This window comes from Pinus tabuliformis, chromosome J, assembly GCF_031772625.1.
Source record: "Pinus tabuliformis cultivar Carrire ecotype Pingquan chromosome J, CPIR1, whole genome shotgun sequence".
Lineage (NCBI taxonomy): Eukaryota > Viridiplantae > Streptophyta > Pinopsida > Pinales > Pinaceae > Pinus > Pinus tabuliformis.
Genome location: NC_142295.1, coordinates 1,337,243,022 through 1,337,260,582, shown reverse-complemented (window position 1 = coordinate 1,337,260,582; position 17,561 = coordinate 1,337,243,022). Strand labels below are relative to the sequence as shown.

The 17,561-nt window shown below is 36.1% G+C and overlaps 1 protein-coding gene across 1 annotated transcript; it reads left to right on the top strand.

Moving 5' to 3' along the window:
* The first annotated feature begins 3,241 nt into the window (after nucleotides 1-3,241).
* On the top strand, nucleotides 3,242-5,143 carry LOC149232292 (cytochrome P450 71AU50-like). The gene is made up of 2 exons (XM_089379389.1): nucleotides 3,242-4,207; nucleotides 4,312-5,143. Exons 1-2 carry the CDS (start codon nucleotides 3,284-3,286, stop codon nucleotides 4,978-4,980), a joined length of 1,593 nt encoding a protein of 530 aa, XP_089235515.1. The 5' UTR covers nucleotides 3,242-3,283; the 3' UTR covers nucleotides 4,981-5,143.
* The last annotated feature ends 12,418 nt before the right edge of the window (nucleotides 5,144-17,561 follow it).

Sequence of the window (17,561 nt, the reverse complement as noted above, 5' to 3'; positions counted from 1 at the left end):
AATTCAAGGTTTTTTATATTCATGCTATTTAGTTTTAATTACATGGCTTAAAAATATCAAAATTTGAAGGTTTCTGGAATATGATGCTTCAACAAAATCACGAGAAGCTCCCAACATCATATTGTTAATAGTAAAAATCTACATTAAGAATTTTCAGAGTCATGATATTTTATCTTTAACAATATCATCAAATTTTTTTGAAATTTTAATGTTTTTCAGAGCCTTGATACTTGATTTTTAATAATATTGGAATTTTAAAGTTTTTTAGAGTCATGATATTTCATTTTTAATGTCATTGCTAAACAATGGTTGAATTTTATCATAAAAGAAAAAAAAAAAACTTTGATCCAACATTAACACTTCTGAATCCAACATCAACACTTATCAACGCTTTTCATTTTTAGGATGTTTTTTCATGTTTTTCTGCTTAAAACAACTCGCTTTTACTACATTTTCTAAAAATGAAGTTTAAATTTTACCCAAAATAAAGTGTTAATGATCATCAACACTTTGTTTTTGAGGATGTTGTTGATGGATTTTTTCGAAATAATTGTGGTTTTTGGGCTAGAGTTCTCATATTGAAGTTATAGTTCTTGTTAAGTTTGTAACTTTGTTTCAATTTATCATGAACCAAGAGGGATCAAAAATTGAGAAAATAATTTCATCTTTAGGGGTTTCTTTTTTCTCAATTGATGATAAATCCATAGCTAAGATGGGTATACATTGTTTCATGATGTATTCATAATTATTTTCTTAATGAGTTTTCAATCATATATTTTCTAATAATACCCTTTCCATAGAAACATATGTTTTTCTCTTCCTCACATATTTTACCTGTTTTTCTATTATTAATTATATTCTTTTTTACACCAATATATATGTTTATTTTGGAATGAGGTTTTCAAAATTTTAGTTTAACTATTAATAATTATTCAGTGGATGGTAGATATTTGGCCTTCATAAATTATTTTAGAATATTTATAGTAGTATATACAAATCCAAACTAGTTATGCCTTCTTTTCCCTCTTAATTAATTTGATTAATTAAAAATAATATCACATCGACATATAAATTATAAAGTGAGATATGATTTTATGATTTTGTGCTATTGATAAAGTCATAGTATTAACCCATAGTGTTGTAAGAAATTTTATTTACTCGTTAAGATGTACATGGTTAAGAATCTTGTCTCATGTTCTTGAAAATGTGTATGTGTTTAACTTATATATTAATTTCATTAATTATTTATTAATAATTGTAAATAAAGTTATAATTTATTTACTGCAATGATTTTTTTTAATTGTAACAGCTTGAGATGTATCATGTAGAAAGTGTTTTGATGTTTATTAGGAATTGATGTCTATTGGAGTTTACCAACCTTTTAATTTATATGGTTAAGCTAGTTTGAACTTTCAATCCAACTTGATATGCGAGTTGGCATTCCTATTTTGGAATAGAGCTTTAAGAATTTTAATTAGGTGAATAAACATGTCTATTTTGGAATAAGGTTTCTACAATTTTAATTTAATTATCAATAATTATTTGTTAGATGGTAGGGATTAACCACTTGTAGTCATCTCAAAAGTAGTTATTAATTTTATTGATTAAAAATAATGTCATATTAACGAGTGACACATGAAATAAATTGTGGTTTTTTTAGCATGTGATATTGATAAGGCATGGAATTGGTCCATGGTATTGTAACACAGCCTATTGATATATTAAGAATCTCCGTGGTTAAGTGGGAGTGAATCTCATAGCTAAAAATCATTGCATGATTTTGGACAAAATTGACCAGAAAAAATGTTCATAAAAGGGTAATTTAACTCATATATTATTTTTTGTTATTAACTATTTACTAACTCTTTAATTTTTATGGATGACTATTTTAATAATTATCAAGAATTACTTAAATGGTTGGGCTACTTCAATTATCAATAATTATTAGGTGGAGTTATTAGGTGGATGGTAGGGATTTTACATTCAAAGAATATACTAGAAAATTATTAATACTAGTCACAAATGAAAGATTCAAATTTATGTCCAAAGTAGTTATGCCTTAGCTCCCTTTTTAATTAAATTGATTAATTTTCAAAAAATGTCATATGAATTGAATTAAGATTTTTTGGCTATGTGGTATTGATAAGCCATAGTATTGTAACAAAGCTTATTTACACAGTAAGAATCTCTATGATAAAGTGGAGATGAATATCGATGATTAATTCCTTGCCTTATTCTGGTGTTATTTTTGGACATGACCATGATGTAGTCTCACCATTGACGAACTTACAAAAAAAAAGTATATCGATGGTTATTTTGCTTTTGCAATTGCGATTCATGGTCACTAAGTGGTCGCTACATCCACGGGTAATAATGCAGGAAAATCCACTTGAAGGGATCTTTATTTTGTTTTTTCAATTGTGGTTCATGGTCATTGAGTGACCACTTGAAGGGGTCTTTATTTTGTTTTTCAATTGTGGTTCATGGTCACTGAGTGGCCGCTACGTCCACGGGTAATAATGCAGGCAAATCCACTTGAAGGGATCTTTATTTTGTTTTTTCAATTGTGGTTCATGGTCACTGAGTGGCCGCTGCATCCACGGGTAATAATGCGGATCTACCCATCGGCTTATCTAGTCGGGGATAACCCCAAGGGCAACGAGGAGATTTGACCCCGTGACTTCCCAATTGGCAAGGTACTTAGCAACAAGAACTCGACCAATTAAACTATCCCTTGAGACTCAAATATTAATGGTTATATATATAGTCTTATAAATTAAATTGTTGATAAAAGCTAATAAACATCAATTTATGATAAATATCAAAATACTTATCTTATTATAGATCTCACATTATTTTATTATAAATAATTTTGTTTACACTATTTTAACCCAATACTATACTTTAAATACCACAAATCCAACCTAACATATGTCAATATGTAATCTTTATATATTAATTATTTTAATAATAATATAGGGAACAAATTCATATGGTGGTGTAAATGCAGATGGTTCAAAAGTCATTGCAAGGTGTAAATGGATATAAAGTCCACGTCAATGGATATATGTGTGCAAATTCGTATGGTGGTGTAACTCCGTGTAGATGGATCAACAGTCATTGTTAGGTTTGAATGGATATAAAGGATGGATAGAAAGTCGTCGTTAGGTGTAGATGCCTAAAATCATTGTCTTGATATGGCATGTTTTAAAAGCTTGACGCTTTTATAAAGTTTGCGTTTGGCCTAAGTAATTCTACCGTGGGTGCCTGGCTGAACAAAAGAATGACGATAGAGTCGGGAATTCAGCAGTGGCAAGATTTAGAGAACTCAGAGTTCTATGTTAAACTCATCGCTGCTCTTCTTTTTGTCGTATTGTTAGCAGCATGGAGATTCTTGTCGAGGGGAACAAATGGCAGCCTGCCACCGGGACCTTTCCCGTTGCCCATTATCGGCAACCTTCACATGCTGGGAAAGCTGCCTCACCGAGCGCTGGCTGCTCTCTCTGTGGAACATGGCCCACTCATGTCTCTGCGCCTAGGCTCCGCCCTCACCTTAGTCGTCTCCTCTGCAGAGATGGCCAGGGAGTTTCTCAAGACCCATGATCTGCTTTTCGCAGACAAAGGTCCGTCGGCAGCTGCTAAACATTTGTCATTTAATTGCGCGGACATCATCTTTTCTCCATATAGGGCTTACTGGACGCAAATGCGTAAGCTCTGCGCTATGGAGTTGCTGAGCTCCAGGCGCTTAGATTACTTCCGCTCTATTAGAGAAGACGAAGTCACTGCTATGATTCGTTGTATTATTAATTCAGATGCCCACAAAGGCTCTTGTGCTTTAAACATCAACCAAACTACGTCAGCCCTTGCAACGGCTATACTTTGCAGGATGGCCTTCAGTAAAAGATATTCTGACCAAGAATCAAGAGCTTTCAGTTCATTGGTCAAGGAAAGTTTACTGTTACTCGGCTCATTTAATATTGGAGAATACATACCTTCCTTGGACTGGATGGATTTGCAAGGTCTCAACCGTTGGGTGAAGAAGCTACATTCGACACAAGACCACTTGTTAGAGAAAATAATAGAAGAACATGTTGCGCAGAACGGAGCCAACAACACGCATGATCTTGTGGATGCCTTACTTGCAGCCTCTGCGGACAAGGATAGCGAGTTCCAAATTTCACGAGATGGTATAAAAGGAGTCCTCTTTGTAAGTTAAAATTGACCCATATGAATGAATATTATAAGAAATTAGATTTATATATCTTTTATATGAATATTATACTGTGATGATCATCATATTGTTGTTGGCAGGATATGTTGCTTGGTGCCTTGGACACGACGCCTACAATGATAGAGTGGGCAATGTCAGAAGCGTTAAGAAACCCGGCAGTGATGAAGAAGCTTCAGGACGAGCTGGAGCGCGTCGTTGGATTGGAGCGCATGGTACGCGAATCTGATCTACCTCAACTTGTTTATTTACAGGCCATGGTAAAAGAAACGCTTCGATTCCACCCAGCAGGGCCTTTTTTGACCCGCCGCTTAACTGCTAAATCCTGCAATGTAATGGGCTATGATATCCCCCATAATACTTGCGTTATCTTTAATCTTTGGGCGATTGGGAGGAACCCAAATACATGGGAAGACGCCGAATGCTTCAAACCTGAAAGATTCATCGAAAGGGTTGCCTCGGAGATAGATGCAAATGGAGATCAAAACTTTGGGTGGCTTCCCTTCGGAGCAGGCAGGAGAAGATGCCCTGGACAGCAATTGGGAACGCTTCTTGTAGAGCTTGGGGTGGCTCAACTCCTTCACTGCTTCAACTGGAGGCTTCCTTCGGATGACATGAATGGGGCAAATCAAGAACTGGATATGACCGAAAGATTTAATGGACTCACGTTGCCCAAGGCTCATGAACTCAGGGCTATTCCAACACCACGGCTTAATGCATTGCCAACCTCAAATAGGACTTCCTTTCAGTAATATCATATGTGGAAAGAGAAGTGTTTAGGTGTAAAGACGGTCCACAAATAATGGCGTAAGAAGCGTGGGTAGTAGGAAATAAATATATATGTAAAGTGCAAATATCTATAAAGTGCACTATAAAAATCTATTATGGTTGTTTTAAAGACTTTTAATTTGTTTCCGTCTAAGTAAATCGCATTATAATAGGGCCTTTCAGTTTTCTCGAGTCACATTATTCCTAAGCTGGCTTCACCTAGGATTTTAATTCTAATAATTAAATAATGTATAGTTAAAAAATATTTTATTATTTGTTAAATAATTTTAATTTTAATTTTATTGGTTAAGAAATTTAATTAATTTTGGCTAGTTTCAATCTATACACTTAAATAAAAGGAAGAATAAATCACCACCAAAGTTTACTTATTATAACATTAATTTTTTTATTATTTATTAATTAAATTATATATATATGGTTGGAAAATATTTATCAAATGAATTAGATTTAACCTATCATAACAATTAAAACAAATGAAAATCGCATATTCTAATGAAAGGGATGGAAAATCAGTTAGATTTAACCCATCATTACAACTAAAACAAATTAAAATCACATACTCTAATAAAAGATTAATCGGGTTAAAGAATCATAATCACTATGCGACACTACGAGACAATTTAAAAAAAAATACAATTAAATATCTGATAGAAGATTAATGCGTCAAAGAATCATAATCACTATGCTACAATACCAAAGATTTAAAAATATATATACAATTAAATATTTGAATTATATTTATATAGATTTTCTTTTATTATTATAAAGTTATTAATTTTATAATTCTTAAATTATATAAATTAATATATCTTATTATAGAAAGAACGACATTGTATGAAGCTGTTTAAACTATTTCTTCCAACAAATATAACTCAAAAAAGAAAGGATTTCCATTCATGAGGTCACGGATTATCCGTGTTCTGCATTTTTTAATGTCACTTTAAAAAAATATAAGGATTTCTGACATATGAGCAGATAGATTATGTTTATTTAAAGATATGAGAATATGGAGTGATTTTATATATATGATTAGGAAAGTTATGTAAATTAAATTATTAATATATTTAAAATAGGTTACATCTGAGATTTTTGTGATTTATAATGTAAAAAAATGCTTTTGAGATTGATCATATTTTCTATGTTTAAAATATATTAACTAAGCGATTTCTTTCAAGATATAAATTTAAATAATTTAATGTTTTAAATTTTTAATAATTAAATAATTTATAATTAAAAAAAAATTATTATTACTAATTACTTAATTAATTAATTTTAATTTTGTTTTTATTTTTAATTTTATTCAATTAATTTTTGCTAGGCTCAATCAGTCATTTAAGTAGAGGGAAAAATAAATCATACTTCCTATCACCAAAATTTACAAGTCATTTTTTTTGGTTATTTATTATTTAAAAAAATTCATATGTATATATATATATATAATCTATTTCAAATAAATATTTTAATTATTTATCAATTTATTTAGTGGAAAATATTTCTCAAATCAATTAGATTTAAGCTATCATCACAACTAAAACCAATGGAAATCAAAAGATTAATAAGGTAAAATAATTATAAACACTATGCTATAATAGCATATAATTCAATAAAATACAATTAAATATTTGAATTATATTTATATAGATTTTTTTTTCTTATAACAGTTATTTTCAATAAAGAGGGACTATAACAATTTTTTTTTTTCCATCAAGTTGCATTGACTATACATTATTTGGCTATGCTTTTGCAATTTTAACCAAAGTTTCAGAAAAATGCTTAATATTTCAATTTTTGCATAAATTCAAAAATATTTTTTGAATTTTTAGTAAATGTTATTTCTAATTTATGATTGGTTCAGGAAGCTCTGATGGGATATAATTCCCTTAGTGGAGGGCATTTTATCTTCATTTTTTCCCAATGCTTGACAATTCATTTTAAAATTAAAATAAAAGTAATTTTGTGGGTGGTCATTGCGTTTGTGAGTGGTCTAGCATTGTCACTGTTATGTTAGTAGTTTGCTCAATGATGCGAGAATTGATGCGGTTGCACAACACTATTATGTTAGTGCTATGTTCGATGTGGTTGGAGGTTGTTTTCGTCTAATTAATATTATTATGTTTCCTTGTGTGGAAGACAAAGTATGTGCAAGAGATCTGGGGTCATTTGCATAGTGAGTGTTGTGATACTAATGAAATGCGGTAATCGTACGATTTCATTGTGCGAAAAGTTTAATGGGTGGAGGGTGGAATGTGTGCAAGAGAATATGGATATTTTTCATAGATGGGGGTGCTAAATATAATGTGTTTTTAATCCATTTGAAGAAAAAGGGTTGTATAGTAAAATGAATGTGCGGAAGGATTTGTTTGTTTTAATTATTATTTAGGAAAGTTTTTTGCAACTATGGAGGTAGTTGTACGAAGGTGGTTGTCTCAAGCTAGCTATTGATGTGGTTGCAGAACACTGTTATGTTAGTGCTATGTTTAATGATGTTGTTGTACCTGTTTCTCGTAGGCAGTCCTTGGTTGCAAAAACTACGTCAGGAAACCAACTCAACCAACCTTTAGGTTCAAGCTGGCCCTTGAACCAGAGGGGGCTCCCTCAGTTGTTACGAGGATTTGTTTAATGCTATTCACCTGTCATTGAAAAACAGACTTTGAAGCACAATGGCCAGATTTATGGTTTTAATTGGGGGTGGTTGGAGATCAATGACAATCCCTGATCATAATTAAAGGCCTCTCTCACAGGGTCCCATCTAAAAGTGTCAACTTCCAACCTGACAGAATGACCTAGCTTTTTCAAGAATTATGGTAAAATAATGTAAGGGGATTCCTAATAAGTGAGCAGTCAAACTGACTACTTAACAACTAGGGAAATTTGGATGCATGTAGAAGATTTCTACAACCCAACAAAACATATTCAAAGTATTCAAGAATGCCAAACTGAAACCAATTCTAAGAGGAGCTATTTCAGACAGATAGTCCAATAGGCTAATCTCTTTTAATGGTTGTCAGAAAGCACAAAACAAAACCAATTAAAGAGGAGTTATGATGAACAAACAGTAAAATAAACAAATCTCTTTCTAAAGATAATGATTATACAAACCTTCCTATAAATACTTTTATCATGTGTAGAAATAAGATATGAAAAACTGGAAAAACATACTCGAAGCACAAAATTCTGTCAAAACTAGAGCCATAAGGCTTTCATTAGAAAAACTACAACAAAAGCCTTATTACAGAGTGAAGAGTCTTGGCATCAAAATCCAACACCAATTACTTCAATTGATGAAGTATTTATACAAATTCTAAACTAAAATATCTTGAAAAAATATCAAGATTTGTTTACAAATATCTTAAACTGTTTTACACAAATAGAACTGAAATATAGGACATTAAAAACTAATGTATCTACTTGGCACTATCATTATGCATTTATGTTTACAAATAAGAGGAATTCGAATTGAATTGCAACTGTTAGTTGATGAGGTGGCCTAACTGTCTTTGAGTAATTTCTTCCCAAAATCCTGAAAAATAGGGTCTAGTCATGCCTTTGTATACGTCAATCTGAGATAGTTCTGTAAACAATGAGAGAGGTTATTGTAGATGAATATGTTCTTGAGATGAACCTCTCTCTGTTTCCCAAAATTTGGTTGTAGCTGTTCACAATACTTTCTGCAAAACGATGTGTAAAAAGGACTTTACACAGTCCAAAAAATAGGCTATCAACATGTACTTGTATCTATGGTTATGTAATCGATGAGTAACATCTTAAGTAGGTTATTTTACTTTCGCATATTAGTAACACAAACCTCCTTCAGTTTCTCAAGAATCATCTCTGATTATCCACAATAGTTTATGCAAAATGGTCGCTTAAACAGGACATTTCATAGTTATAAAAATAGGCTAAACATGATGAGAGTGTATATACCAACCCCTGACACTTGTGTGAAAAGTGAGATAGGCTTTTGTATTCTGGAATTGTTTGAACCAAAACCTCTTCTAGTTTCCAAATATTAATCTCTTTTTAGTCACACTATCCTCTGCAAAATGGTGACTAAAACAGGAAATTTCTAGAAAACATTCCTTCAAAGATGCATTTGCATCTCCCAATCCATAATAGCTGTTACAAAACTGAGAGAGGTTTTTGTACATGAGGATGTTATCAACAAAAGAATCTTTCATTTTTTGAAAATTTGTTCTTAGATTTTTGTAAACCATGTTTGAATTTACTTTATTACATCATTTTAATCATGTTTAAATGCATGTTTAACTAAATAAGTCAACTAGTGAAACTTAAATTTACATTTTGAGGGCGCATTTACTCTTGTAGACCCATTTATTATTTCTAAACTACTAAAACTTATTATATCAACAAATTTAAATTATTAAAACTAATCATGTTACAACAGATGCGAGAATTGATGTAGTTGTAGGTTGTTTGCATAGGCCCCGGGGAAGGGGGGGTGAAGGTGAACAAATACCAATTAATATTAATATGATTCCTTATGTGGAGGATAGAGTATGTGCGAGAGAGTTGGGGTCCTTTGCATAGTAAGTGTTGGGGTCATTGTGCGGAAAATTTACTTGCCAAGGAAAAAGTATGTGTAGGAGAGTCATGGGCTTTTGCATAGACGAGGGTGCTAAATAAACTTTTTTTTCAATCCATGTGAGGAAAAAGTGTCTTGTAGAAAAAGAATGTGTGGAAGGCTTTCTATTTTTTAATTATTATTTAGGAGCATTTTCATATCTATGCAAGTTATTGTATGAAGGTGGTTGTATGAAGCTAGCATTTCGGAGGTATCAGGTGCAGAGTTTTGAATGTCAAGGACTAACCAAAGGGCGTTATTAAGTGTAGAAATAGTTGTGCATACGAAGTTTTGTTGAGGTTGTTGTGCATCTGCGAATGTTATGTGAAAGTTTTGCGCAAAGTTTACTAAGATAATAAATATACAAATCCCTTTTCAATTCATATTTAGAGACGTATTTCACTACATATGATCATTAATTAATATCGATTTCGAATGTCAATGATCGAGGGAATTACTGTGTGTGGAAGTAGTTGTATAAACGAAGTTGTACGAAGATGGTTGTGCATCTGTGAAGGTTATGCGAGGAACAAATACATGTGCAGAATTTGTATGAAATGAGGGAAGTGCAAAGGTGTCTTTTAATTTTAATGTATTTTAATAATAATTTTATTATTAATAGATTCTATGGAATGCGGAAGAGCATCCAATGAAAAGTTGAGAGATTTTTTCAGACAATGGACAATGTTGTTCGGAGGTAGCATGTGTAGAGAAAAAATGATTCCTTCCCATGATATTTGGAAGCCAAGTTTACTAATATCAGTTTCAAATTTCAATGGCTAACAGAAGGGCATTTTTTGTTCTGGAGGTGGTTATGCGTGAGATATTCTTTCGTATAAATGGATTTTCTTTGTGGTTTCACACATATGCATTTGTGTTATGTTGAAAGTGTATGAAAATCATGTTTCTAAATTTGATGTTTGATCTAGGTAGATATTGGTGCCCACTTGCCAAGTTCACTTAGACCCCCACCATTGTTTCTTTCAACTTTTTAGTTTCCTTAATTGTAGCACAATTTACTATTTTTAGCAGTTTTTAGGTTCCTAGACTTCCAGAGCCATTTTGAGGCACTAAACGATGTTTTTGGGGAAAACTGGAAGACCCATGTTTCTCTTCCCAAAGTTGTAGTTCTCGAATAGATATTTCTAACGAGATACTATGTGCATCAAACGGAGATCATATGCCAAAGTTACAACCCTCGGAAGTTGATGTACCAATTTACCGAAACGGGGCCCATAGTTTGGCGTTTCATCTTCTAGGGTTAGGTCTTTGGATGTTTAGGGTTTTCCATTGTTTCTCAACATTAAATAGGCCTTCGAGCCTCATTGTAACATAGTTTAGAGGCATGTAGCTACCACATCTCTTCTCAAAGATAAGCTAGCATCGCCCTAGTTAGTTTATTTCCATTTCTATTTGTAAGCATATTTCAGTATTTTACATTAATGAAATGAAGTATTATTTCTGCCATATCTTTGTGTATATGGTTATCTCTGTGTTTTGCTGCGTTCCTGTTTACATCCGGATCAGTGGTATCAAAGTGGTTTGCTTTTTTTCTATGTTTTTCTTTGCATGTCCCCAATGAGGTCAGGAGTTAGGGCTTGAACTAGTCGAAACTTTGCAAGACTAGCCTCACAAATCTTGATGGCCTCCCATGGCGGATGAAAAGAAAGACGAGGGGGTAGGAGATCCTATCAAAATCTTGCTTGAAGAAGCCCTCGAGCGACAAAGGAACGCGATTATGGACAACTTTGCCCAGATCCTTCAGCGGCTACCTAGGGGGTGACGCACCGGCTTCCAACAGCTACTCTGGAAATGCCACATTGTTTAAGGTACAAGTTAATTTTGAAATCCCCATATTCGAGCATCAGATAGACACAGATGCTGTCGATAAATGGTTAAATCTACTAGAGGGTTTTTTTTTGTTCATGATTTTTCCAGTTGGGAAAATATTATTTTCGCTCTTCTCAAAGCAGCCCCCCACATCAAGGACTGGTGGGAAACCTACTGCGAGAATAGGGATGAAAGTACAGGCTCACTATTTTTGACCGCACCCACTTGGAATTCATTTTGGGATACCATCAAGGAGCAGTGCTACCCTGTTGGAAGCTATGAGGATCAATACATAAAGTGGACCACGCTGCGGCAGGGAAGGGACCAAGATGCGCCAGAGTTCACCAATATTTTCGATACCCTTCGCATAAAGTTGGGTATCAAGGATTTGGACCAGCATTTGGTACTCAAATACCACAACTGCCTGCATAAGTACATCCAAGAAGAAATAGGATTCTTGAACATCTCCTCGCTCGGCACTGTATACCAATATGCCATCAGGTTTGAGCAAAATTTTAAACAGAAGAAGTAAGACTTTGAATCTGCGAATCCGAAGCAAGGGAAAGGTGCCCCCAAATTGCAGTACAAAGGACAAAGCCAAGGCGGGGCAACCTAAGATAGCCTGCCAAAGCTGCAAGAAAACAACAGCACTGCAAAGCCAAAAAAGGACATGGGAAAGTGGTGTGAGTTCCATAAGAGGTCCACTCACAACACAAGTGAGTGTTGGGCCAAGTAGTCACTAGTGGCTGAGCTAAAGGTTTTAGAATCAGATGCAGGTTCTGACTCTGAGCCAGAACCCAACAAGGGGAATGACAAAGGGAAGCAGATAATCAATGTAGAGCCCAACGCCACTATTGCCACCGCAATGATCCAGAAGGAGGAACCCAACTATCTAGAGGAGGATGAGTGTCTCTTCCACTCCCAGATGTGGGTAAAGGGCTCCCCGCTACAGTTCATTGTCGATAGCGGGAGCCAAAAGAACCTCATTTCGGTAGAGGTCGTGAAGCGGCTAGACTTACCGACCACAACACATCCACAACCGTACACCATCGAGTGGCTTCACCAAGGACGGGATCTTCGCATGAGCCAGCAGTGTCACCTTCCATACAACATCAAGCCCTTCACGGATGAGGTATTGTGTGACATTTCTCCCCTTGAAGTTAGTTATGTATTACTAGGACAACCATACTTGTGGAAGTGACATACTGTGTATGAATCAAGGCCCCGTTCTGTTATTGTTACTTTGGGAAATAAGTTGTACAGGATACTGGAGGTAGCACCGCTTACTGCCATCTCTTTGATTACTGCAAAACAATGCAGTAAGCTCATTTCCAAAACCGGGAAATTTGTTTTCCTGATGATACGCCCTCAAGGAAAGAAGAAGACGGTGGCCATGACCTCTAGACAGGGCCTCTCCGCACGACAATTATAAATGGATAAGGTCGTGGAGGAGTACGAGGACATCTTCACCTCCCCCGTAGGGTTCCTCTGCACTATCAGGTCAAGCACTCCATCGATCTGACCCCAGGTGCGCCACTGCCCAATGGACCAATCTATCAGCGCTCCGTTCTGGAGAATGATGAAATCAAGAGGCAGATTCAGGTGCTGCTGTAGAAAGGTCACATCCATTCAAGTTCATCGCCATGTGGGAGCCCGATCATGTTGGTACAGAATAAGTATGGGACTTGGAGACACTGTATTGAATATCGGGCACTGAACATGATCACTGTCTATAATAGGTACCCGATAACATGTATTGATGACCTCTTGGACCAACTGAAGGGGGGAAAATATTTCAGCAAGATAGATTTGAAGTCACGATATCGCCAGGTACCAATCGAACATTCCAATGTGTGGAAGAATGCCTTCAAAACCAAGGAGGGCCTGTTCAAATGGTCGGTGATTCCTTTCAGATTGATGAATGCTCCTGCAACCTTCATGAGGCTCATGGATGACATATTTCAGCCATTAACCAACTCATTTGTAGTGGTATACTTGGATGACATCCTGATCTTCAGCCAAATTTGGGAAGAGCACCTCCACCACATCCGACAGGTTCTCCAAACACTGCGGCAACACAAGTTATGTGCCAATTTGGAGAAATTCACTTTTGGCATGACCCAGGTTCAGTATCTGAGATACATTATTGATGAATAGGGGGTTCATGTGGATCCATCCAAGATACAAGTCATTCGAGATTGGCCATCTCCAACCACTCTGAGAGAGCTCCATAGCTTTCTAGGTCTTGCAAACTTCTACCACAGGTTCGTGTTGGGATTTTCTCATATCACTTGGCCCTTGAGTCAAGTCACCAAGAGAGGACCGAAAGAAAAAATCTTTTGGTCTAAATGTCAACAGAGGGCATTCACAGAGTTGAAATATCGCCGCTGCACGGCACCCTGCTCGTATTACCAGACTTGCAACAACCATTTGAGGTCGAGATAGATGCCTTTGACTATGCTATTAGGGTAGTCCTTACTCAAAACGGGTGTCCAGTGGCATATCATAGTGAGACACTTTCAGACACAGCCCGAAAGTATCCCACTTATGACAAAGAGATGTATTCCATTGTGTAGGCCTGCCGACAATGGAAGCATTACATTTTGGGGAAGGAAATGGTCATACACACAGACCACCGATCCCTGCAGTTCATACAGACCTAAGGGAAATTGCAGAATGATCGCCATCAGAAGTGGACCACATACCTGCAACAGTTCCATTTGAATATCAAGTATAAGAAGGGTAGCACTAATAATGTTGCAGATTGCCTTAGTCGACCACCGATCATGGCGTTAACCACTGTTCTCAACTCTTGTGGGCACAAGAATTTTGATTGGCCACTTCTCTACAAAAGTGACCCATAATTCGGCCACACATACCAGACACTCTTGGAGGGTCAGCATGTTCCAGATTTTCACCTCCAGGATGCCCTGTTATGCCACCTGGGTCACCTTTGTGTTCCTTCAAGCGAGCATGGCAAGATGATTTTGGAAGCACACTACAGTCAACCTGTTGGACATTTCGGGGTCAAGAAAATAGTGGCAGTACCGCATAAGTATTTCTATTGGCCAAATCTTCGACACGATGTTGGGAAGTACATCAGATCATGCACTGCCTGCACCATTGCCAAACCAACCATCAAGAAGCAAGGCCTCTATACCCCGCTTCCTACCCCTAGCCGACCTTGGGAATCCATATCCATGGATTACATGTCAGGTCTTCCTTACACTAAGCATAGAAACGATTGTGTTTTTGTGGTCGTCGACAGGTTCTCGAAGATGGCCATTATGGCCGCCTGCAAGAATAATATCACAGTAGAAGCCACTGCTAAACTCTTCTTTGAACGAGTGTGGGTACATTTTGGGATCCCATAGTCTATCATGTCAAATTGGGATAGCAGGTTCCTCAATACATTTTGGTCTAGTCTCTGGTCAATGCTCGACACCAAACTCACCAAGTCCATAGCCTTCCATCCTCAAACTGATGGGTAGATAGAGGTTGTCAACAAGATGATCGTACACATTTTGCACATGTACAACTCAAAGCATCCACGAACATGGGACGAGAGCCCCCCATATGTTCAACATAGCTACAATCAAGCTCTCCATAGCTCGACTGGCCACAGCCCTTTTCAGGTGGGCTTGGGATTCCAGCCACTATGTCCCATTGATGTTGCCATGCCAGTTACAACTACTCACGCAGATTCGGCTCATGTCCAGTCTGAAATAGATAAGGCAAACAACTTCATTGAGAACATCCAACATATTCACCACTAGGTCCATGAAATTCTGGAGAAATCAAATGCCAACTAGAAGCAACGACATGATCAACATCAGGTGCCACACAAGTTTCAGGTGGGAGACAAAGCCTGGTTGCATTTGCAAGAGGAATGCCTTACTGGATCCTACTGGAAACTCAGACCACTCTGATATGGTCCTTACACCATTACCAAGGCTGTGGGAGACAATGAATATGAGCTCAGCATTACCCCATTCTCAGATTTTAGGTTTCTGCGATCTTCAGGTTTGTGTACATCTTCTTCCGGATTCATCTCGCATTAGGTTTGTAGTTTTGATCGGCATTTTGAACCATCAATGGTGGTTCATCATCAGGATGAGAAAGATTTTATGGAAGACTAGTTTGTTCCCCCATTCCTTGGCCTGCATCCAATGTTCAATGTGTACTACCTTCGGCCATACTTTCTACCATTACTAGACACATCCGACATTGCAGAACAACTCACACCCACAAGGTTAAATCCAGATTGCATAGAACAAGCTGCAACTGATTGGATCATGGACACATAGATTAAGCACACACTCTAGCAGAATATCCAATTGTATCGAGTTGTCAAAGCAGGCCAACTCCTTCACCAGGGCAAGTGGCTCACCAGGGACCAAGTTCAGCAGAAGTTTCCTCATCTCATGGAGGAACTCAACGCAATGGGGACCATTGCTTCCTAAGGGGGGATGAATGATCCAGATGGATATTGCTGGCCACCTGCCAAGTCCACTTGGAACCCCACCATTTTTTCTTTCAGCTTTTCAGTTTCCTTCATCGTAGCATGGTTTACTATTTTTAGCAGTTTTTCGGGTCCTGAACTTCCGGAGCCGTTTTGAGGCTCTAAACAAAATTTTTCAGGAAAACTAGGAGCAACATGGGTCCGTGGACTAATGTTTCTCTTCCCAAAGTTGTAGTTCTCGGATATATCTTTCTAATGAGATGCTGTGCGCATCAAACAGGGATTGTATTCCAAAGTTATGACCCCTGGAAGTTGATGTACCAATTTACCCAAACGGGGCCCACAGTTTGGCGTTTCATCTTCTAGGGTTAGGTTTTTGGATTTTAGGGTTTTCCATTATTTCTCAACAATAAATAGGCCTTCAAGCCTCATTGTAACACAGTTCATAGGCATGTAGCTGCCACATCTCTTCTCAGAGATAAGCTACCATCGCCCTAGCTGGTTTATTTCCATTTATTTTTGTAAGCATATTTCAATATTTTACATTAATGAAATGAAGTATTATTTCCGCTGCATCTTTGTGTATATGGCTATCTCTGTGTTTCGCTGCGTTCCTATTTAAATCTGGATCAATGTTTTGGTTCTTATGTCGTTTTCTAAATGATTGAGAAGCCGTGTAATCAGTGAATTGAATGCTGAGATGACCTGTATTTACCCGCAATTTTTTTCTAGTAAATAGAGAAAAAACATCAGGAGGATGTCAAATCCGTATGGTAGTTTTATCTTTGTAGCGTGTTTCAAACACAAAATAGTGGCAGGTAGTAATTTATAAGGAAACGAGACTGCAAATATTTGAAATAGCTAGAATAGTTGGGGGGAAAATGTTATTTATAGTGATAGAGAAAATAGTGGAGTGTGTAGCATTTTTTCTTTACAAATTGCGTTTAAGAGCTTGGAGTGTTTTCTGAGATTTTTTTTCCTTACATAAGTATTACCTAGGAAGTTGAGTTTAGATGATAGCAATAGTGTAGAGATATATAAGCTATATAATACTGCAAGCTTCTAAACCAATTTACCTTTACCAATTGCCTGTTCGCATTTGGCAATACTGCAATTTTTTGGTTCATCAAGATTTTCTCTATAATACTCTGCAATACTCTGTAAGCTTTACGTTGCACTATAATACTCTGCAAGTTTTTCTCTACAATAATATGAGAAGTGAGTGTGTCAAGTTATTCGTAAATCAAATTTGGTTCGGTTTTAAAAGCGGTGGGGAGAAACTACCAAGTTGATTCATCATAGAAGGTAACTTTACTATTTGGTGGCTATTATTGATAGTTTTATGAGTTTTAACTTTCATTACTTAATTATTTTTACGTTTATAAAAATCAAAGAGTTTAATATTAAATGAGTCTGTGTGGAATACAGTTTGCACTACATCATTATTGTGTATCAAATTTTGTGAGAAATAGTTTTCAAGTTATTCGTAAATGAAATTTGGTTCGATTTTACAAAGTAGTGGGACTAGTTCTCAAGTCATTTCGTTGTGGAGAATAGCTAAATACATGTTGGCACAATATATATTTGTGAATGTCCTTGCACACTTTACTAGTTGTAGCTATTATTGATGGAATTCTCTATGGGCCTACAATTCCACTTGGATAAAAAAA